The sequence below is a fragment of the Phocoena sinus genome, chromosome 1, assembly GCF_008692025.1.
Source record: "Phocoena sinus isolate mPhoSin1 chromosome 1, mPhoSin1.pri, whole genome shotgun sequence".
In the NCBI taxonomy this organism is placed as follows: Eukaryota; Metazoa; Chordata; class Mammalia; order Artiodactyla; family Phocoenidae; genus Phocoena; species Phocoena sinus.
In genome coordinates this window covers 118,175,080-118,198,431 of record NC_045763.1, presented here as the reverse complement: position 1 = coordinate 118,198,431, position 23,352 = coordinate 118,175,080, and the positions used below count along the sequence as shown (strand labels likewise).

The 23,352-nt window shown below is 45.5% G+C and overlaps 1 protein-coding gene across 11 annotated transcripts in view; it reads left to right on the top strand.

Annotated features, from left to right (window-relative positions):
- F11R (F11 receptor) overlaps window positions 1-23,115 on the top strand; it is a 43,936-nt gene extending 20,821 nt beyond the window's left edge. The window contains exons 1-11 of one of the 11 annotated variants that reach the window (XR_004350408.1): window positions 262-441; window positions 18,662-18,730; window positions 18,897-19,004; window positions 19,193-19,339; window positions 19,631-19,833; window positions 20,009-20,111; window positions 20,250-20,361; window positions 20,587-20,599; window positions 20,907-20,955; window positions 21,092-21,172; window positions 21,638-23,115. Coding sequence is in view for 8 of the 11 variants with exons in the window: in XM_032635240.1 (XP_032491131.1) it covers window positions 378-441; window positions 18,662-18,730; window positions 18,897-19,004; window positions 19,193-19,339; window positions 19,631-19,833; window positions 20,009-20,111; window positions 20,250-20,357; window positions 20,587-20,599; window positions 20,907-20,955; window positions 21,092-21,127 (900 nt within the window). In the remaining 3 variants the exon portion in view is untranslated. Of the gene's footprint in view, window positions 1-248; window positions 442-18,661; window positions 18,731-18,896; window positions 19,005-19,192; window positions 19,340-19,630; window positions 19,834-20,008; window positions 20,112-20,249; window positions 20,362-20,586; window positions 20,632-20,906; window positions 20,956-21,091 lie in introns of those variants that run through there. The other 10 variants (XM_032635240.1, XM_032635230.1, XR_004350409.1 and 7 more) reach the window with 10 other exon arrangements.
- The last annotated feature ends 237 nt before the right edge of the window (window positions 23,116-23,352 follow it).

Sequence of the window (23,352 nt, the reverse complement as noted above, 5' to 3'; positions counted from 1 at the left end):
TAGCCAGTCAGAAAGTCCCTACTTCAGGAACGCCGCCCAATCACAGTGTCCTCACCTGCAGAAGGTGAGGTCTGGGTCTCCTTACGCGACAGTCTCCTGGCCCAATCAGAGGCGGCTTGGTCTTGGAAAGGCGCCAGTCAGCCCTAGAGGGGAGTAGTGGGCGGAGTTGCACCTGGCGACGGTGAATCACTCAGTGGAGCGGCGGCTTCTTCCACCAATCGGAATGTGCAGAGGCGGGGCGTCGACCAATCGGGCGTGAAGGGAAGGGCTGGGCTGGGTTCAACCTGGCGGCTGGAGTTTAGTCCCCGCGCTCCTGTTGGGCGAAGCTGTGTCTGTTCCCGGGCTCCGGCGACTACTGTCGTATCGGGATCTTGATCATGTTGGGGACGAAGGCGAAAGTCGGGAGGAAACAGTTGCTTCTCTTCACATCGATGATCCTGTGTAAGTTCCTGGAGCTTTTGGAGGAATCTGTGGGTCTGGTCAGAGGTTGGAGGGAGACGCTCCCCACACCTCTTGTCCGCGGGAGGGGAGGGGTTCAGAAACCAGTCCGCCTCACCCTCCTAGTCCTCTTTCCGCCCCTGGCTCGTCCCTCTTCTTTCCCGTCCCCTTTACCCTGGTGAGTGGCTGGCTCCCCTCCCCCACACTGCTGAATAATGACCCCTCCTCTTACATCCCCCGGGAGGGAGCTGCCTTTCCGCACGTTCACCAGAAATAACGGGGAGAGGTTGGTTCCCCTTTCCTTCAACCTCACTTACTGGTGAGGGCCGGTGGGCGCGAGGGCCCTGCCCAGCCGGGATTACACACCTGGGAAGGGGGCCATCCTGCCCCTCCAACACGCATCCAACATCCGAGAACAACCCGAGAGAAGTCGGAAGCCTCTCGTACCCTGACTCCCTTGGCCCCTGGATGCTCTGCTACTTAAGGGTCCTCAGAGAAAATCTAATGGAGGTGGGGTGGGGCGGAAGTTTCTTTCCCTGGCTGTTGCTGAAGGGTTTCTTTAGCTTTCCCCGGATTTTTGGGTTGCCATTGTTGCTCTGGGAAAAGTGTCTAGGTGCAAAATCTGGAAAAAAAAAAAAAAAAAAGGAAATAAAATTGAAACCTAAAATTTCTCAGAACACGGCATTCAAAGTTCCTTTCTAGAAAAACTACTTCCAGAGTCCTTAATAAATGTTGTTGACTGAGTGACTATTCGCAGGGGGAGGTCCTGGCTTTTGGTTGGCTGGTTCCTTCTCAGAGCCAGAACTCTGCCCTCCCCCCTGGCCTTGTTTGAGAGTTTTTGTTTCCTTTGTAAACTCCCTTTCCTGTGGAACAATGAGACTCACTTGTTGGGGCAGGCCTCCGTCTATAGATATGCTTGTGCCCGGCTGAGTGTGTGGTTTGTGCCTTAGTCTACCTGTGTCAGCACCTGCACACTTGTCTGATTCTTGAGTGTCTGTGTGTGTGCTTCTGTGGATAGTTGTGTCAATAGGGGATCTGTAAGGTTCTCCATTTCCCCCTCAACATCCATGTTTTAGGAAATAAAAGAAATGAACAATTATGATCAGTATTAGCAGTTATAAGGTAATTTCACTTTGCTTAGTTTGAAGGGTGTCTTAAGGCAGATGAATTGACTACTCCTTTGTCCCTTATCACAAAAACATTAACATTTGGGGTGGACGGGACCAGTGACAGGTCGAATCCTCTCCCTATTGTACAGATAAGGAAACAGGTACAAAGAGGGGAAATGACTTTTCCAGATTGACAAAAGGACCTGGGACTGGAACCAAAGTCTCCTGACTGACTTCTCCTTTTCCCACTCCTGGCTCCAGCATCTCAGGCACCCTGTGGCACGGGAACCAGGATATCAAAACATCAGTTTGGGATACTGCTCCAGAGTCCACTATCTTACCTACCTTTTTCAATTTTTCTTTCCCACTAGATTCTTTCTTTTCTCACTTCTCCCTTTCATTCTATTCCTCCATTTCCCTCTTTTCTTCAGTTTCCATTCTTTTCCTCCCCTTCTTCCCCATTTACTTCTGTCTGTATCTTAGAACTGCTAGTGACACCCATGGTCATTTTTTGGTTCTGTGTGGTAGTCAGTACTAAACACTTTGCCAACACTTGTGCTGTACCAGTACTCCCCACCCCCAACCTAGAAGTTTCTGAGTCAGTAACTGTTTGTGACAGTATTTGTCAGGCTTATAAACTTCCTAGAGCTGCATCCTTCTCCCCTTCCCTTTTTCTTTTCTCTCCCCCTCATTTTCTATAATAATCACATACTGACACTGAAAGAGTTGTGATATCACCCGTCTGAGCTTGGGAGTGTCCTCTAGTCTGTTCAGGGAATCAAGAAACAGTGGTTTAGAGGGAGCTTGAGATGATGTTGTATTAGCTTGATAGGACAGTGGATCCTAGAAAGTTAACAAGTCCAGGAGATGGAGGAACTGACCTTGTCACATGTAAATAGGGCTAGACCTGGGGGGAGCAATTTGGTTAGTACAATGAGGATGGAGATAGCAGCAAGGCCATCCCACCTGGGTTCTGGCTTGGCTTTCTGCCTTATTTGTGATCTTAGGCTAGTAACTCAGTCTTTTCATCTGTAAAACGGGAGTAATAATACTTGTCCTAATCTTGTCCTGAGGATCAACTGGGATAATAGCTACATTATATATACATGAAATGATTATTATCGGGCAGCTTTAATCCCCTTTGGATTTTGTGAGGATGAAAGGATGCTGCCTATAGTAGAGCAGGTCAAAGAAAGCAGGGAGAGACGCTGCTAGATTCCAAAAGGCGAGAGTGAAAAAGTAGGGGCTTTCTTGGGTGTCCAGTCTGTCTTCTGCCCTTGGGATACTGGAAGCATACGTAGGATTCCTGCATGTTCTCCCTCCTCCCTCCAGGGCTGCTCCTCATGTGGGCTCTGCCATCTGGAAGGAAGAAGAAAGGATCAAGCAAAGGTCCAACCCCAGCCTGGGGAACCTAGTGGAGAGGAAGGCCTGAGCCTACTGAGACAGGGCTGGAGACTAAACACTGGGAGAACTGGGCCTGGGAAAAGTAAAGCTGGTGACAGAGAGTACTAGTCTCCCTCCCCGTAGAGAGCCTGTGCTTAGAAAAGTTTCCAGCTATCTCCCAGGCAGGAAGAGGCATTTCTGCTTAGCAGGGTGGTGTGTGCATAGGATGACTTTTTGGTGTAACTGCAGAGGAGAAAGAGGAAACCTAGGTTGGAATCCTGGTGTTTGCACACACACCTCTTACTTCATGTAGTGTCCCCACTGAAACATTCCAGGAGGGAGGAACTGCTGCCCTGTGTCTGGGTCAGTCTGTGAGTCCCGGTGTTTCTTTTGTATTGATGTTTCTGCCTTTCTAGTTTTGCTGTTCAGGGTTAGATTTACCTCAAACTGTAGATTGGTGAGTCACTCCTCCTTTCCCCTCTCTCTACTGGGGGGTTGAAATTACTCCCAGGAAAGAATCGTTCCCTCGAAACCAGAACCTAGAAACTAGTGACACAGCAAGTTGGAACTAGGAAGTGAGTGGTAGTGGAATTCCAGTGTCTTAGTCTTTCCCTCCTGGCTCCAGAACACTTTTCACTCTGTGATATTTCTCTTCAGTTTCTTTGTGATCTGGGCTTGCCTGGAGTCTCCAACCCAGTTTTGGCTTAGGGTGGAGCTGCTGTAATTAAAAAAACAAAGTTTATTTATTTATTTTTTTTTGCGGTATGCGGGCCTCTCACTGTCGTGGCCTCTCCCATTGCGGAGCACAGGCTCAGCGGTCATGGCTCACGGGCCCAGCCGCTCCGTGGCATGTGGGATCTTCCCGGACCGGGGCACGAACCCGTGTCCCCTGCATCGGCAGGCAGACTCGCAACCACTGCGCCACCAGGGAAGCCCCAAAGTTTATTTATTTAGAAGAGGTTAATACATTAGTGTGGTACGAGAATCAAAATGATATAAAAGAGTGGGGTTATCACTCCCACCCTGTTCCTGTTCACTCCATATCTCCCCTACTTTCCTATACATCTTTCCAGTGTTTTGTTATACAAATATCAGTATATATAAATATATATTTCTTTCTTTTCCTTTTTCTTACACAAAAAGAGGCACACTATATTCATTGTATCTCATCCTGTGTCTTGTTTATTTCATTTAATATACCCTGGAGATCTTTTCATATTGGTGGTGTGGCCTTGGCCATTAGAATATTCCACCCCTCCCCCGCCCTCCTCCCCAAGTCCTCTGGGTCAAGGGGCATCTGTTCTGCCGACTCAGAAGTGGCTGACACTCCTGATCAAAGACAGATTTAAAAGCTATATACATTTTATGTGAGAGATTAGGAAATGATGGGGCTTGTTTTTCACATCTGTTAGCATTGAGGAAAGACCTTGGGGAATCTCTAAACTCAGACCTGCTTCCTCTAGAGGTTCAGGGAAGATCTGGATGCCACTTGTCAAACGTAATTGTGGAAGAGGTTTCAGTGTTGTCAGGGGGTTGTGAGATGTAATGTGAGTGGATACATACTGGAGTTTTCCAGGCATTGAAAACTCAGAGTTCATCTGCCTGGGACTCCCTGATAAGCAGAGTTTCTGTCTAAAGTCTGCCTGGTGTCATTTGTTTTACAATGTGTAGGACAGGAGGAAGCAGCTGGTTGGCAGGAAGTTTGATGCCAGGCCCCCTGGAGTGAGCCCCGGGCAGGCAGGCAGAGCCTTCCCTTGTAATGGGGAGATGGGTGGGGGAGGAGAGCTGAGCAGGTAGAACTGGAAATTCTGCTGAGAGAGGGCAGGAGGGAGCAATGGCGTGAAAGCTCTCCTGTCCTACACTGCCACCACCACTTTCCACCATCCTCAGAGGGCCTTGCCAGTTGAACGACGTTACTGAAAGTACAGCCAAGCCTGGCTGTTTAGACTTAGCCCAGCCTGTTTTTGGGCTCACAGAGCCTTCCTCTTGCCCACGCATTCCTTATCTGTCCCACCCCAACCCCCAGGAGTGACTTCAGTCTCTACAGGGTGAGCGGTGGGAAGGAAAGTGCAAACTGGGGGTGGTAGCCCTGGGTCCGAGTTCTAATTGTATTGCAATGTCAAATTCATTTGTTAATCCAATAAACATTGGTGTTTACTATGTTATGAGCACTGTGCTAGAGATTAGGGATAAAAAATGAACAACATCTGCTATCAAGAAGCTCTGAGGGGAGTCAGGTATTGTAACAATTAGCCCACGTTAGGTAAACTGTGAACACACTGTAGCTGGGGGCTTTCTAAGGCTTTGGCTTATCTTCCCTATTCCGAGGCTCTAGCTCCCTTACAGTGGGAGTGTCCTATGAGGCTCATCTGTGTAGAGGGGAAATTTGGATGAATTCTTAGAGAAAACCAGAGACTGGCTTGGCTGGCTGGCTGACTACCCTCCTTTTCCTTCCTTTGTTTGTTTGTTTTTAAATGGATCAAAACAAACTCATTGCACGAAAACAACTTAAGGAAAATTCTAATAATTAACAGGATGCCTAGAGAAAACAAAGATTTCTTAGTAAAGCAGCAGAAGGAAGTAGCTTTTCTGTTGTGGGTTTGACCTGCATGTACAAGGGAGGGTTGTTGGTGGGTTCTGTCAGATGTCTGGATGCCTCCACCCTCTGTGACCACCTTCTCATCACAGCATTGCTTCAAAGCAGCAAAACACAGTGCTAGAACGGGGGAGGATACAAACATAATTTGGCTTCTCTGATCTCAAGGAACTACAGACATATATTGACTAAGTAGAATACAGAGCACCGTGCGTCAGGGGCTGTCGTCGAAGCACGAAATGTTTGGGGAGCATAGAAGGAAAGAGTTACTTTTTTAAATGATAAATTTTTTATTAAGAAATAATAGATGTTCAATGTGGAATAATGGGAAAACAGGGATATAGAGAAAGTAAAATCACATGTCATCCTATTATCTAGAGATAAACACTGATGGCTGGTTTTATTCTAGTCTTTCCACTATGAAAATATGTGTGGTAGAGATGGCCTGTGCAAAATATATCAGAAAAAATAAAATGGCCGTTTGGTGTCACTGACTTTTCCTTAAGTCTTGGCTCTGTGGGCAGAAATTGATTAGGGTCACACCAGCTCAACAGAAATCCATAGACATCAATGTTTAAACCAAACTGTGTACTAATGCTACTTTGAGCTGTGGCCGGTTTGTCAGATTATGTAGGAATTACAGTGGGAAAAAACAAAACTGTGTTATAGATCCCTTCTCATTTAGATTATTAGTTAATGACTGAATACTAGTTTTAAATGTGGTAGGTGACTACGTTCTATGACAGAGAGGATAGGAACATCTATGTGCCCTGGTATGGTGGTAGCATGTCCTGACTGTATTTTTTTTTTTTTTTTTTAAGCAAAGTACACTTTAAACAAAATCCCTTCTATAGTATTCTACTGTATGGCTATCCTGTAATTAACTGTTCACCTTTTGTTGAGCGTTTAGGGTTTTTTTTTCTTTGCTGTACGAAATACATTAAATTGTCCTTGAACATACATCTTTAAGCTTACCTTTAATTATTTTATTTTCTTAGGCTATATTCCTAGAAGTTGGAGAGAGATTAATTTTGATTGGGGGAAGGCGTGATGCATCAAGGGACACTGGAACAGGGTCTTGAAGTGTGAATGGTGTTTCCTTGCTGCTCTGCTGAAGACGCTGTGTAGTGCAGTAGTTTTGGAGACTCAGAGTTAGGCAGACTTGGGTTAAGATTCCCACCTTGTTGTTTGCAGCTGTGTGATTTGGGGCAACTGTGCTAAGCCTCAATGTTCTCATCTATAAAATGGGATGATAACAATAGTACTTGTCTTCCCAGGGTTTTTGTTTTTTTCTTTTTTTTCCCTCCTCACAGGGTTTTTAATGAGACAATGCATGTACTCTAATTTCTTCCTGCCCTTTTTCTCTCCTTGGAATTTATCAGACTCACAGACAGAATCTTGATAGTGTAATAGTCTATTTCTTACTCATCTGTTACTTCATTTCACCTTTAAAGTCTTATTTAATCACTCTGTGCTTCCTGGTGTGTCAGTATTTGGGTATTTCCTGTTATTCTTTATCATCCTTCCTTTCTTTTTGCCTTTGTTTTTGCCTCTCCTTTCCTGCTTTGTTTTATTTTCCTTTGCTTCTTGTGATCTTTATTTTTTTTCCCCTTTTTATTCCCCTTCCCACTCTTTTTTCTTTAAATTAAAACACTTAATACATACTTGTTTATTACACAAATGTAGAACATAGAAGAGAAAAGCTGCCTGTATCCTCATCTCTCAGATAATCTGCACTGTCAAGTGTTTGGAGTCTATTCTTAGAGATTCCTTTATGTGTATATTCGGGTTATTTTTATTATTTGTAAAACTAGGGTCATGTTCTACATATTGTTTTTACATTTTGGACATATTTCTATGCCTGAACAAATTGATTTACCTTGACCTTTGCGATGGCAATATGGTTATTTTTATTTGTTTTTGTTTTACATAGTTGTGTAATGTATCATATCATGGAGCCAGATTACCTGGGTTAGAATCCTAGCTCTGCCTCCTACTAGCTTTGTGAACTTGAGCAAATTACTTCAGTTCTGTGCCCCGATTAACTCACATGTAAGATGGGAGCAATAATAATATTTATTTCATAGCATTATTACAAGGCTTAAATGAATTAAACCTATAAAGGGCTCAGAAGAGTATCTGGTACATAGTATTCAAGAAATGTTAGTTGATGGGGCTTCCTGGTGGCGCAGTGGTTGAGAGTCCGCCTGCCGATGCAGGGGACACGGGTTCGCGGGAGGATCCCACATGCCGCCGAGCGGCTGGGCCCGTGAGCCATGGCCGCTGAGCCTGCGCGTCCGGAGCCTGTGGTCCGCAACGGGAGAGGCCACAACAGTGAGAGGCCTGCGTACCGCAAAAAAAAAAAAAAGAAAAAAGAAATATTAGCTGCTATTATTTTATTCATGCTATTATTTTATTCATTTGGTCATGCTCAGTAACATGTGTCTAGAATTTGGATATAATTAATTAAAAGTATAGGACAAACCTTGGAGAAGTCTTCAAGAATTCTGTTGATTTTTTAAAAATTATTTTATTGAGGTATATTTTGCATACAACATTATTTTAGTTTCAGGTGTACAACATAATAATATAATATTTATAGTTATTGAAGAATGATCGCCACAATAAATATACATCTATCACCATACATGATTACAGAATTATTTTCCTTGTGATGAGAACTTTTAAGGTCTACTCTCTTAGCAACTTTTAAATATGCAATACAATATTATTCACTATACTCACCGTGCTGCCCATTACATCTCCATGACTTATCTATTTTTTTTTGTTTTGTTGTTTTTTTTTTTTTTTTTTGAGGTACGCGGGCCTCTCACTGCTGTGGCCTCTCCCGTTGCGGAGCACAGGCTCCGGACGTGCAGGCTCAGCGGCCATGGCTCACGCGCCCAGCCGCTCCGCGGCATGTGGGATCTTCCCGGGCCGGGGCACGAACCCGTGTCCCCTGCATCGGCAGGCGGACTCTCAACCACTGCGCCACCAGGGAAGCCCGGGAAGCCCCGACTTATCTATTTTATAACTGGAAATTAGTACCTTTTGATCGTCTTCACCCATTTCGCCTCCCAACCCCCCACTCCTCACCTCTGGCAATCACCCAATCTGTTTTCTGTATCTGTAAGCTTGGGGTTTTTTTTGTTTCTTTGTTTTTGATCCCACATATAAGTGAGATCCTGTGGTATTGGACTTCCTCTGTTTGACTTAATTCACTTAGCATAATGCCCTTAAGGTCCAACCCTGTTGTCACAAATGGCAAGATTTCATTCTTCTTTATGGCTGAATGATATTCCATTGTATATGTGTGTGTGTGTGTGTATATATATATATATATATATATATATATATATATATATATATACACACCACATCTTTATCCATTCATCTATTGATGGACACTCAAGATATTTCCCTATTTTGGCTGTTGTAAGTAATACTGCAGTGAACAGGGGGCTGCATGTAGCATTTTGAGTTAGTGTTTTCATTTTCTTTGGATAAATACTACCCATAAGTGGAATTGCTGGATCATATGATAGTTCTATATTTAACTTTGTAAGGACCCTCCATACTGTCTTCTACAGTGGTTGTATCCATTTACATTCCCACCAACATGAGCTTTGCATGAGGGTTCCCTTTTCTCCACATCCTCACCAACAATTATTATTTCTTGTCTTTCTTTTTTTATTTTTTGGCCGTGCTGTGCATCATGGGATCTTAGTTCTCTGACCAGGGATTGAAGCCGTGCCCCCTGCGGTGGAAGCACGGAGCTCTAACCACTGGACCACCAGGGAATTCCCTATTTCTTGTCTTTTTGATAATAGCCATTCTAACAGGTGTGAGGTGATATCTCATCGTGGTTTTGATTTGCATTTCCCTGATAATTAATGATGTTGAGCATCTTTTCATGTACCTATTGGCCATCTGTATGTCATCTTTGGGAAAATGTCTGCAGATCCTCTGACATTTTTAAAACAGATTGTTTAGGTTTTTTTGCTATTGAATTGTATGAGTTCTTTACACATTTTGGATATTAAACCTTTGTCAGATAAGTGAGTTGCAAATATTTTCTCCTATTCTCTAGGTTACCTTTTCATTTTGTTGGTGATTTCCTTTGCTGTGCAGAATATTGATTCTTTCACTGTGCATACTTGAGTCAAGGTTGTAGTGGCTGGAGATTCAACCAGAATGTCCACAGCTGATGCCCAATTTAAACCTTTGTGTTGGTCTGCTTGGGATGCCATGACAAAATACCAAAGACTGGGTGGCTTGAACAATACTAATTTATTTTCTCACAGTTCTGGAGCCCAGAAGTCCAAGATCATGGTGCTAGAGGGATGGTTTCCTCTGAAGCCTCTCCTTGGCTTACAATGGCAGCCCTCTTGCTGCCTCTTCACATGGTCATCCCCTCTATGCATGAGCACCCTTGGTGTCTCTGTAGAAGGACACCAATCAGATTGGATTAGGACATGTCCTAAGGTCCTCACTGTAACTTAATTACATCATTAAAGGGCTTGTCTCCAAATGCAGTCACTTTCAGAAGTACTGGGGGTTAGGGCTTTCATATATGAATTTTGAGGGAATACAATTCAATCTGTAAAAACCATGAACCATTTTGAAGATTCTGCAGAAAGAGCAGTGATCTAGCCAGGTGTCTCCTTGGGTTGCTCTTGTGATCATAAAAGAAATGGGGGTGTTGTAAATGGATTCTCATCTTTTCCCCATTTCCCCCCTCCGCCCATTTTAGACCTTGCATTAGAAGGTCTAAAATGTGTGCAGACCTTGCATTGGCTCTGCACACTTCTACTGGTTGTAAGAAACCAGACTCTACTGTTGTGCATGCAGACACCTACAGACACACTGCAGCCCAGGTGCAGAAATGAGGCCCTTTTGCAAAATGGCAGGTGGAAAGCACTCATGTGCAGAGAACTTTAATTCTGTTTCATAACTATGAAGCAAATTAAAAACACTTAATTCTTAAATTGTGAAGCTAAATTTAAAAAAAGATTAACAGAACGCTCTTTGTTTTTCTTCTGAGAACTAAACATTTTTTTTAAAAAAAAAACACTGATGCTAGTAATAAAATATTTTAAAGATTGGGTTTGAATCAAGTTTGTTTTTTCTTCTTCTTTTTAAAAATATTTATTTATTTTGGTTGTGCCGAGTCTTAGTTATGACATGGGGACTTCTTGCTTGTGGCATGCAGACTTCTTAGTTGCAGCATGCAGACTCTCAGCTGCGGCACGCATGCGAGATCTAGTTCCCCGACCAGGGATCGAACCCAGGCCCCCTGCACTGGGAGCGTGGAGTCTTACCCACTGGACCACCAGGGAAGTCCCAAGTTTATTTTTTCTTTATTTGGGTGTAGCGCATCTGCCAATTTGAAAAATGGGCTTATCTTTGTAGATAAACCTTAACAAGTAGATGTTACAATGAATGGTCTGCTCTGACCTAATTTGTTAAGGCTCTATGTTGTTCAATGTCAGTTTGTACCAGGCATTATGCTAAGTGCTGAGAACTCAGAATGAGAGATTGACACATTATCCCTGCTCCTTTGGTAGTTTACTGCCTGATAAGGGAGAGATATAGGCGCATAGATGATGTCATTATAATGTGGGAAGTGCTTTGACAGTGTTTTGCATGGGGTAGTGGAAGCCTAGGAAAGAGACCTTAACTTGTCTGTGGTGAGGATTGGGGGTGGGGTAAGTCATTTCCCGCAAAGTAATGTGTTTGAATACCTGCTGACCAGGTGGAGAAAGAGGGGACAGGGTGTTCCGTATAACAGGAATAGCATAAGCAAAGGCAGAGGTTGTGAAACTGCACGTCTTTGCTGGGAATTGTAAGTAGTTTTGTATTGCTGGAGGGTAAATTGCAAGAATAGGGAGCGTGGTGAAGACGATAAACTTATCACCGGGTCGGTTGGTGCTAGAACTCCTGCCTGGCTGAAGAATTTGGATTTTATCTTACAGGTAATGTGGAATCATTGGAAGCTTGAAGCAAGTGTTAGATTTGCACGTTTTAGAAGGCTGTACAGTGTAGCCCAGTCTCTGGAATTGGACTGCCTTGATTTGACTCTGTACCACCACTTAACTGCTCTGGGCCTCAGTTTCCCCATGTAGAAAACAGAGGTGATAATAACAGTATCACCCACCTCCTAAGGTTGTTGTAGGAATTAAATCCATGTGATGTGCTTATAGCAGTGCCTGGCATATAATATAGTAAGTGCTCAATAAATGTCAACTCTTTCTCTAGCAGTGAGGTGGAGGGAGGGATGTGAGTGGGTCAAAATTAAACAAGGCAGAGAAACCTATAGAGAGACCAAATGCAATTCTTCAGATGGCGGTGGTACTAAAAAGTGGCAGTGGGTCTGTGGAGAGGAGGGGCCAAGTTTGAGGGAGATTTGGGAGATGACATTTGTAATGCTTGGTGTTGGACTAGAGTGAAGGAAAGATGGTGATGGCTTAAAAGGTTCTAGAGTGAGTGACCAAGTAAATGGTGATACCACCAACCTGGAGAGAGGAGGGGAAGCGAGAGGTAGTGGGAAATGATGAGCAGTGTGAGATTGCAGGAGGGGGTGTGTGAAGTCCAAGTAGAACCGTCAGGAGGCACAGCCATAGGAGTCTGCAGCTCAGGCAAAAGGTAGTATCTGGAGCTGGCCATACACTGGTGTAGAGGAATGTTGTGTATTTGAGATTTCCTAGAGAGAATATGGAGAGGAGAAAGGGCACGGCATGCAATGCTGGGGATTACTAATATCAAGGGATGGACAGAGGAAGAAGCAAAGTTCAAGGAGGTGAATAAGATAACCCTGAGGTGGGGGGAGGACCAGAAGGGCTGAACGCAGAAACCCAGGGGGTGGAGTGGCTTGAGGAGGCAAGTGCTTAGTAGGGTCAAACATCTCACAAAGGCCACAGGAGGTAACTGAAAAAGCAAATACTGGATATTTTTAATTATAAAACTACTTTAATGTTTTGGAAATTGGGATGCGACTTACAGCCCATGTACATATTTAATATCATGTTCCCCCAAGAAGCTATTATTAAATTGATGTTATATCTTATAATCAGGGTATCTTAGAATTGAGGAATACGATTGGTGACCTTAGTAAAATCCATTTTAATTTCAAAGTGAGAGCCAAAGACGTATTTCAGTAGGTTGAGCAGTGAATGTGTATGTTGGGCTGGAAACTGTGTGTAGACTACTTCTTTAAGAAGTTTAGAGAGAAAGGGAGGAAAGGGTTGTCACTAGAGAGGGGTGTAAGATTGAGTGAAGGTTTTCTGTACATGAAAGGGCCAAAAAGTCTATTTTTTTTTTTGTCTTTGTGTACAGTCTTTATTTGTTGAAATACCATTAGATTTTTCCTCAGGACAAGAGCAAAGATCATCCCCTGCAGAAACTTTGGAACTATGTACAGAACTTTACAGAACAGAGGACAACACTTTAGCTGAAGCCTGCCTGCTGACCAGAAAAGGGTGTTCTGAGTGAACTCAGCAAAGAAAAGGAAATCAAGCAGGGAAAGAAAGGTGCCCATCTGAATCAAACTTCAGCTGCCATCAGGGCAAGTCTTGTGATGGTCACAGATTGGAAGCTCTGTTTATGGAAGGTTCGAGTACAGCACAGGGGTTCCATGTATCTTTACGGCTACAACCCAGGCTGAGGTGCCATTCAGTCAATGTCACTCAAATTCCTGGCCAGCCAAACTCCGGCAGCAAAGAGTCCCAAATTAAGGATCAAGTTCCTCTGGAAGAGGCTTCCCTGGTGGCCCAGTGGTTAAGAATCCGCCTGCCAATGCACAGGACACAGGTTCAAACCCTGGTCCGGGAAGAGCCCACCTGCTGTGGAGCAACTAAGCCCGTGCGCCACAGCTACTGAGCCTGTGCTCTAGAGCCCCACGAGCCACAACTACTGAGCCCACATGCCACAACTACTGAAGCCTGTGCACCTAGAGCCCGTGCTCCACAACAAGAGAAAAGTTCCTCCAGAAGTCAATTCTATCGGTGGCAAAGCGGTAGACTCCCCGAAGCTAGTCTCCCACGTTGTCTGGAATTTCAGGAGCTTCATTTGCCGAGCCCACAGTGGTCATGCCAGCCCCACTGGAAGTGATAGCAGCACCTTCGCGCTCCACAAAGCCTCTCACCACGCACCTTCCAAAAAATCTATTGATGCCTTTGACTTTGTAGTTTTTCTTGTTGTGAACGTGGAGTAAATTAAACATCACGATGGAAAAGGTGAAATTTCCTTCTGTTTTTGTTTACCATGTTAACTAGTAGGACATTGGTATGTACAGTATGCCAAGTATAGGTCCAAGGTTAAGTGCAAAAGGGAGGTTGTGATGAGGTAAGGGAACATATAAAATAGATGAGGAGAATGGGTGGGGAAATTGTGGGTGTTGTGAGAGAAAACCCTCAGCTCTGCTGCTCTATACATGATGGTTCTAGAAAAGAGTTTTTTTTTTTATTATAAATTATTTATTTATGTATTTTGGCTGCATTGGGTCTTCGTTGCTGCACTTGGGCTTTCTTTAGTTGTGGCGAGAGGGGTCTACTCTTCCTTGCGGTGCACAGGTGGCTTCTCTTGTTGCAGAGCACGGGCTGTAGAGCGCAGGCTCAGTAGTTGTGGCGCATGGGCTTAGTTGCTCTGCGGCATGTGGGATCTTCCCGGCCCAGAGCTCGAACCCATGTCCTCTGCATTGGCAGGTGGATTCTTTTTTTTTTTTTTTTTTTTCAGTACGCGGGCCTCTCACTGCTGTGGCCTCTCCCGCCGCGGAGCGCAGGCCCAGCGGCCATGGCTCACGGGCCCAGCCGCTCCGCGGCACATGGGATCCTCCCGGACCGGGGCACGAACCCGCGTACCCTGCATCGGCAGGCGGACTCTCAACCACGGCGCCACCAGGGAAGCCCTGGCAGGCAGATTCTTAACCACTGCACCAAGCTCTAGAAAAGAGTCAAGTCTTTCCAAGGCAATTACAGTGATAGAGGAGAGATGGTTTAGTGGGCTGGAATGTAAGCATTTTTCCGGCAGTATTTATATATATTTATATGTCTTACTGAATAAAACTTTGAAGTCAGAAAAAGAAGTATGTACAGAAGGACCTATGGGCAGATGATGATAATAATAAGACAGACATAATACTTATTTGGTGCTTCCTGTTGGTCAGACACTCTTTTTTTTTTTTGTTTGTTTTTTTTTTTTTGGTCAGACACTCTTGTAAGCACTTTATTTGTATTAGCTTGTTTAACTCTCAACAGCAGCCCTTTGACATAGAAACTTTTATTATCCCCATTTTACAAGTGGGCAAACTGAGGTTCAAAGTGACTAAGTGGCTTGCCTGGGTCACACAGATTATAAGTAACAGAGCTGGGATTTGAATGCAGGCAGTCTGGATCCAGAGGCTTGTTCAGGAACAAGAAGGGGAACGTGGATCAGGATGTCTGAGGTGTCCTGGGGTCACTAGGAAGGAAGGACATGGTGGGGAGGCTGAACTTGACTCATGGTGTGAGATGCAGTCACAGGAGAGTTTTGAGTATTGCAGTCAGGCCACAGGCAGACATCAACAGTCCTGCATCAGAGGAAGGTGGGAAGGCCCTGAGGTGAAGGGCCCTGTATTTTAAGCAAGAGGAGAGAAGCCTGGACTAGGTAATAGCAGTCAGAATTAATGAGAAGGGGAAGATGCCAGTTGCCCAATATGTTTGCATATATATGTGGTGATGTCATTCCTGCACATGTTTTAGATCTGATAATCTGAGAGGACTCAAAAAAGAACTTCAGGGCTTCCGTGGTGGCGCAGTGGTTGAGAGTCTGCCTGCCAATGCAGGGGACACGGGTTCGAGCCCTGGTCTGGGAGGATCCCACATGCCGCGGAGCAACTAGGCCCGTGAGCCACAACTACTGAGGCTGTGCGTCTGGAGCCTGTGCACCGCAATGAAGAGTGTCCCCCGCTTGCCACAACTAGAGAAAGCCCTTGCACAGAAATGAAAACCCAACACAGCAAAAATAAATTAATTAATTAATAAACTACTACCTCTGACATCTTCTTTAAAAAAAAAAAAAAATAACTTCAGCTGAAGTTAGAAGTGAGGCAGAAACAATCATCAAATTCATAGACTGCGATTTATTTATTTATTTTCTTTTGGGCGGCCCTTTATTTCAAAGGCTAGTTTTTAGTTTAATTACAAGCTGTTCTTCGTTTGGGTGGTGTCATAGGTTGGGTTCTTGGGAAACTGACTCTGAGATGTCAATTATTGTACCAAGACATTTATTAGGGAGTGTTCTTGGGATCCACACCTATGGAAGCAGGACTGGGCAGAGGAAAAAGTTGAGTTGCATTGTAGTCCCAACAAGGCCTCAGCTTACTGCACAGGGGCCTTTGAAGCAGAAATAGCCCTTCATGTTGTCCCAAGGTGGGGAGTTGGGGAGATAGAGATGGGACTTTTTTTTTTTTTTTTTTTGAGATGGGACTTTATATGTGTCCTCCCTCCCTGTTTTTTTGTCCCACGTGGCACATTGGATCTTAGTTCCCCAACCAGGGATCGAACCCGAGCCCCCAGCAGTAGAAGCACGCATGGAGTCTTAACCACCGAACCACCAGGGAAGTTTCCAAAAGTCAGTTCTTGCTGGTTCCTTTTTTTTTTTTTTGGCCGTGGAACTTGCTGGATCTCAGTTCCCTGGCCAGGTATTGAACCTTGGCCACGGCAATGAAAGCCCAGAATCCTAACCACTAGGTCACCAGGGAACTACCCCCCCCTCTCATTGATCAGGCATTGGATGCCTGTGCCCTGACCCTGTTGCTGCCTGGTAGGAGGCATGGCCCTGGGCAAGGCAGTGTTCTGGGTATCCTCAGAGAGGGCTGATAGCTGCAGGCCTTCTTCTGGCAGCAGTCCCAGCAGCTGAGACAAAAAGTCCTTCATTCCTGAAGAGAGATCTGGTTTGCACATCTCGGTGTACATCACAGGTAGCAAATTGTAAAATTCGAGAATCTTAAAAAAACAAAGTTCCCATCATCAAAGCAGAGAAAGTTGACTTGGGCAAAAAATCAAAGCATTTAATTGTCAGCGTTCTTGATGAGAGCTAGAGACTTCCATGTCCTCAGTTTTCAATTTAGTAAAGACTATTTGGGTTAATTTCTGTATCTGTTATTACATCTGATTATAGATTTGACTTTGAAATATAATGCCAAATATACAGATACAAAGTAATATGATTAGAAATAATTTCTAGATAAAATGGACCTGACTTTTAAAAGAATCATATTTTAGTACATAGTTTGCCTCCATTACACTAGGGGCTTTTCTGAAAAGCAACATGGTGTATAAAAGTATGCTATAATAAGGGAAAAAAAGAGGTATAGGAGAGACCTGTATGCTAATCTCAGCTCTGCCATTTCCTAGCTATGAAAACTTGGATCAGCCACTTAATCTTTTATTTTATTTATTTATTTATGTAAGTAGGTATGTATGTATGTATGGCTGTGTTGGGTCTTCACTGCTGCCTGTGGGCTTTTCTCTAATTGCGGCGATCTGGGGCTCGTCTTTGTTGCGGTGTGGGGGCTTCTCTTCTTGCGGAGCACAGGCTGTAGGCGCGCAGGCTTCAGTAGTTGTGGCACGCAGGCTCAGTAGTTGTGGCTCGTGGGCTTAGTTGCTGCACGGCATGTGGGATCTTCCCACACCAGGGCTCGAACCCATGTCCCCTGCATTGGCAAGTGGATTCTTAACCACTGCGCCACCAGGGAAGCCCCCCACTTAATATTTCAGGTTTAAAAAAAAAAAAGAAAGAAAGAAAGAAACAAGAAAAAGAAAATGAACCTAAAGGATTTCAGAGAACATCTAGTTCAAACCCATCATGTTTCAGATAAGAAAAGGGAGGTTCAGGGTCAAGAGACCATATTCAGTTACTTGGGTAATTTAATAATGAAAAAGTACACTTGCATTTATCTAAAGAAGACAGGACTTTGACTTAAAGCTATAAATAAAGCATCGTTCATGAGTTTGAGCTTTGAAAACATGAATGAGAGTAATTGTGTATGTACAGGTTGGTAACTATATCACACCATCCTAGAATCCTCTGGCACTGGTGCTTATTTTGGGATGTGTGGGCCCCTCCTGTGAGCCCTGCTGCCTCTCTCCCACCATGTTATTTAATTAGCCTTGCCTCTCCTCACCTCCTCTCTCCACCTCCACCACACACCACATTTTCCTTCTCTTCTCCATTGGGCAGAAGGAGATTCTAATGAGATGATCTGAGCCCACTTCTGGTCCAGATCCCTCTGTGTGATCTTAGGCACATTTCTTTACTTTAGTTCCTCATGTAACACTGGGATGATAATATTTGTCCTGCTGATCTGTCATGCTTGTTTCAAGGATCAAATGATATAATTGTATGTGAAAACACTTTAAAAAGCACAAAAGGCCCTACAAATGTATTATTATTATTATCCTATTATTGCTCCTCCCTTTCTTCCCTCCTTTGCCTCCAGCTTTGCTGGCTTCCTGCCAGGATTGTCTGACAAGTGACTGCAATTATTTGCTGAGAAGCTTTCTCTGAACCATGAAATGTCACTTAGAAAGCTGCTCTTGGACTAGGAGGAATCTGATTAGATTATTGGGAGTCACAGAGGGAAATTTTTTTTTTTTTTTTTTTTTTTGCGGTACACGGGCCTCTCACTGTTGTGGCCTTTCCCGTTGTGGAGCACAGGCTCCGGACGCGCAGGCTCAGCGGCCATGGCTCACGGGCCCAGTCTCTCCGCGGCATGTGGGATCTTCCCGGACCGGGGCACGAACCCGCGTCCCCTGCATCGGCAGGCGGACTCTCGCCCACTGCGCCACCAGGGAAGCCTAGGGAAAAATTTTTTTAAATAAAGAAATTGCATTAGAAGGAAATCTTTTATTTCCATTGATTAAAACATTAATCATTAGCCTGCATTGATTGATTAGCCTGCAATTATAGCAAAAAGCATTTTTAAAAGATATTTAGAATATTGGTGAGAAAGTGTGAGATCCGAGAGGCACGTGAATCTCTTGAATCCCTTGACCTTGGAATCTCAGCATGGAGAGTCCCAGCCCTAGATGCTCTTCCCTCTCCACAGCATTCCTCTGTCCACTCCTGATGGACCCACCTCTCTTCTTCTTTTCAGGCTCACTGGCATTGGGCAGGGGTGCAGTGCAAACTTCTGAACCAGTAGTCCAAGTTGCTGAGAATAAACGTGAGTTGGGAGGGGCTGTGGAGGGTGGCGGGAGTTGGAGGGAAGAGAGGTAAGCCGGTGCAGACCCCTGGGGAACATCCAGCCCAGACTGTGGTTTGGGGCCATTTCCCCAGCTTCTCCATTTACTGCTGTTTCTTCCTCCCACTCACTTTGATCCTGTCTGCAGCTGCCAAGTTGTCCTGCTCCTACTCCGGCTTCTCCTCTCCCCGCGTGGAGTGGAAGTTTGCCCATGGCGACATCACCAGCCTCGTTTGCTATAACAACAAGATCACAGGTGAGTCGCTCCACCTCCTTGTGGCTGCCTAGGTTGCAGGGGGCACACCCTGGGGCTGAAGTCCCCAGGGCCTTCCCGTCGCCTTTCCTGGGGGAAGAAGAGAGCCCCCCCTGTGCCTTGGGTGCCACCGTCACCAGCTTCTCTTAGCTTTCCAGCTCACTCTGCCCCTGCTTCCTCTGTCCTGGTAGCTTCCTATGAGGACCGAGTTACTTTTTCGGACAGTGGCATCACCTTCCATTCTGTGACCCGGAAAGACACGGGGATGTACACTTGTATGGTCTCTGAAGAAGGCGGCAACACCTATGGGGAAGTCACTGTCCAGCTCATTGTGCTTGGTACGTGCCACAGGTCTTCTGTGTGGGCTTGCAATCAATTGCTTCCCTAAACCCTTAGCAGGCTCTGCTAAGCTTTGGAGCTCGCTGATGGTGAAAATGCTCATGGCGGTGGGGCTGGGGAGGGGGGTGTTCAGAGTCCTGGTGCTGTCAGAGAAGAACGAGCCCCTGGTTAGGGGAAACTAAGGGCGTAGTAAGGAAGGAAGGCTAGAGCTGATGGATGGGAGTGTCATGCTACTTGGCCTTCAGGCAGCCCTCCTGCTCTTGTGACAAGTACCTTCTCTCCCTCCCCAGTGCCTCCATCCAAGCCTACAATCAGTGTCCCCGCCTCTGCTACCATCGGGACCCGAGTGGTGCTGACCTGCTCAGAGACAGACGGTTCCCCACCTTCTGAATACTTTTGGTTCAAGGATGGGGTACTGATGCCTACGGAACCCAAGAACAACCGTGCTTTCAGCAACTCTTCCTATAGCCTGAACCATAAGACAGGGGAGCTGGTACGGACGGGGTCAGGGTAAAAGATGTATATGAGGGGGTCGCAGGGTTATAGAACCCACAAAAGTGGGGAAGAAGGGCAAGCAAGAAGGTAACCTTGGCATTGGGATCAGGAGACATAAAAGACAGGTACTTGGCTTCTTCAAGCAGGAAGCCAATTCGTCTTCTGCCCTCCAGATCTTTGACCCCGTGTCGGCCTCTGATGCTGGAGATTACACTTGTGAGGCGCAGAATGGGTATGGGTCACCCATGAAGTCAGACACTGTGCACATGGATGCTGGTGAGTGAGGGCGTGGCTGGGGCTTGAGCTCAGGCCCCAGGGTGGGGTTTGGGGTCTGCTTTCCATCCTGGCTTTGGCAATGTTGGCAATACCATGAACGAGCTTTCAGGTGCCTGACCTCTCATTTGTGTCCCATAGTGGAGCTGAATGTAGGGGGCATCGTGGCAGCTGTCCTTGTAACACTCATTCTCCTTGGAGTCTTGATTTTTGGCATCTGGTTCGCCTATAACCGAGGCTACTTTGACAGTAGGTATTTGACCTCAGAGACTCTCCTTTGTATCATCCCCATTTCAGGGCCTGGTTCTTGGGTGCCACCTGAGTTCTGACCTGATACTGAGCCCCGTGTGTGTTGGGGTTACCTCCCAGGGAGCACCGGTCACCTGTATCTCAGGGCCACACGCTAGGTCCCCCATCTTCCTGCACCATGCTGTCTTCTACCCTGCTGACACTCATGGTCCCATTTCTTGTCTTTCAGGAGCAAAGAAAGGGTGAGTGAGCTGCTGTCCTAGAGCTCTCTAAGGTTGAGTACATGGATGTATATGGTTTGAAGCTGAGATATTCCCCGGGGGAAGGGGTTGGAGGGGAAGGCAACTAGCCTGGTAGGGAAAAAACATCTGGATTTCTAGCCCTATCCACTATGGTCCTGTGCTTGTCCTTTCTCCCTGCACCCAAACCTCCCTACCGAGAACTCTGTGCTCGCGTTAAGTTCTCAGTCCTGGCCTCTAAAGTTAACAAGCAGAGGTTAAGGAGAGGGACTAGGGGACTGAGTGTCTCCATCTTCTGACTTGTCCGTAGGACCTCGAATAAGAAGGTGATTTACAGCCAGCCCACTGCTCGAAGAGATGTGAGTATGCCTGCCCTGGGATCGGGAGGCCCTCCTGGCTGGAGTGAGGGGTTTCCAGACTGTGTTTATATGTATTCAGGGGATTATCAGCTAAAGAAGACTGTAGAGAGTTGACTCGAATGTTTTATTTCTCCAGGGGGAATTCAGACAGACCTCATCATTCTTGGTGTGACCCTGGTCCAGCTCATCTCCCGTCCTCTGTGCTTGCCTTACTCAGGTGCTACCAGACTCTGGCCCCTGATGTCTGTAGTTTCACGGGATGCCTTATTTGTCTTCTAGCCCCCACAGGGGCCCTCACTTTTATCTTACTTAGGATGTGTTTTTTAAATAATGTCTGCCATGTTCACCTTCTACCTTCCTGCCTCCCTTCCTTTCCCACCACTGCTGAGTGGCCTGGGACTTGTTTAATGCTCTTTTCCCCCATCCCCCATCCCTACGAGGGATCAGACAGAAGTCCTGACTGATGCCTGCTTAGTTCCCTTCCAAGTAGACTGCGAGGGTGGCGGGGCACTCACTGCCTCCTGCTTGCAGCGGTCCTCACATAGGGAGGGATCTGGAGCTTGGTTCCTTGGTGCTTTCTTGCCGTACTGAGGACCGGTACCAGCTGTTCTAGAGTGGGGACTGGAGACTGGAGAAGCTGAAATGGTTTGGTGACGACGTCAAGTCTCTTCTGCCTCTGCAGCCCACTTTCTTCTGTCTTCCCGCTGGAAGTGCCATGGGATCCTCCTGCACCGTCCCCTTTCTGAACACAAGCAGACTGACAGCAACTATGTCTGTAGAGAAAACAAGAGCTTTGGTTGTGGAGATCATAGCAAGCTTTCAGGGCACATGGAGCAGAAGAGTTTTTAAACCACTGATCTACAGAAAAGAAAGCTGGAGCTGGTAGCTCAAGCCATCACCCTTTCCTTGGCTGGAACAACTGGACCCACACTTTTAAGATGTGTCTGCAGGGTTGTGGGAATTTGTGTAGTAGTCAGCTCTGCTGAGCACGTGTGTGTGTGTGTGTGTGTGTGTGTGTGTGGTATCAATTCTATACTGAAATTGAGTGTGTGTTGGAGGGCTTCTTAGCTCTTTGGTGAGATTGTACTGTGGGAATGGGAGAAATGAAATACCTAGGCTCCTTCTTAGTACAAACAAGAAAATCCCCAAAGTCCTGCTTCCTAGCAACCTGGGCTGGTCCCTAGCTCACTGTCCTACCCCTTCCTGGTTCCTGCCTTCAAGGCAGACGTTGGACCCTCATTTCCAGAGTCCTCTTGTGGCAGGAGAAGGGCACCCCGGGTGAAGTGATGGTGTACTCTGGGTTCTACTTGGTCTGATCCACCCAGTGAGAGGAGAAATGCCCACCCTGCCACCTCTGTCAGCCAGATGCACTAATATACTTCCCTGAGGCTACAGGAAAAGCAGCTCCAGAGCCTGAGGCAGGATTCCTCAAATCATTTTCAGAATCACTTCTTTAGTAGTAGTTCAAAGTAGTCCTACTTCTCTATTTAGGGGGTAGGTGTAAGGAGAGCAGGAGCGAGCAGGGTAGTCCTGCCCACCGTCTTGACCCTTCTTTGCCCTTAAATCTGTTTCTCCCTCTACCCCAGCAGCCCCAGTCTATTTATTAACTAGCAAGAGGGCAGATAAGGGGTCTCCTAGGATTGATTTTGCTAATTTCTGTGGAGGATACTGAACACCACTTTGCCACGTTCTGTTCCCTCATCTGACAATCCATCACAGAACTGAGTTTTCTTTTCATCAAGGATCCAGAAGGAAAAACAAAAACCAAATCGTATCGTCACGCACCAATAAAAAATAAGCTTTCCAGATGGAAATAGAATCTAATTAGGCAATAAAAGTAGAGATTGTGAAACGGTTCAGTAAGAATGAGGTTTTTGAAGTATGTTTCAGTTTTGTGTCATTGCTGGGGGACAGGGTGGGAGGGATGTGGAGAAAAGGCCACAGGGAAGCAGAGGTGAATCATTGTGCCTGCAAGCCTGAAGCAAATGGCTCTTCACTCCCTAGGTCACGACTTGTGAGGAGTATAAGTCAGTTATTTACCAGCCTTGGACTTTACTGCTCCAGCTTACAACAGTCCCTTGAGTTGGAAAACACCTCGTCTGCTTTCATTTTAGAATGTTACAACTAATTTTTGTAATAAATGTTTATTTTTCACATTGAGTTTGTTTAAGTCCTGAAGTTTTAGCTTAAAAGAATTGGGACCCCCAAAGTGACGAACATTCAAAAATCTTACCTGTAGTCTTTTTTTTTTTTTCCTGTAGTCTTTTTAAGAAAGAGATTAGGGATATCCTTCTAAATAGTCTGGTAATTAGATTTCAGTTTAACTTACCATTGGCCTGTACTTGAATGGGAATGCTTCAAATGGACATTTCCTACATTAAAAGGAGACTTAGGGGT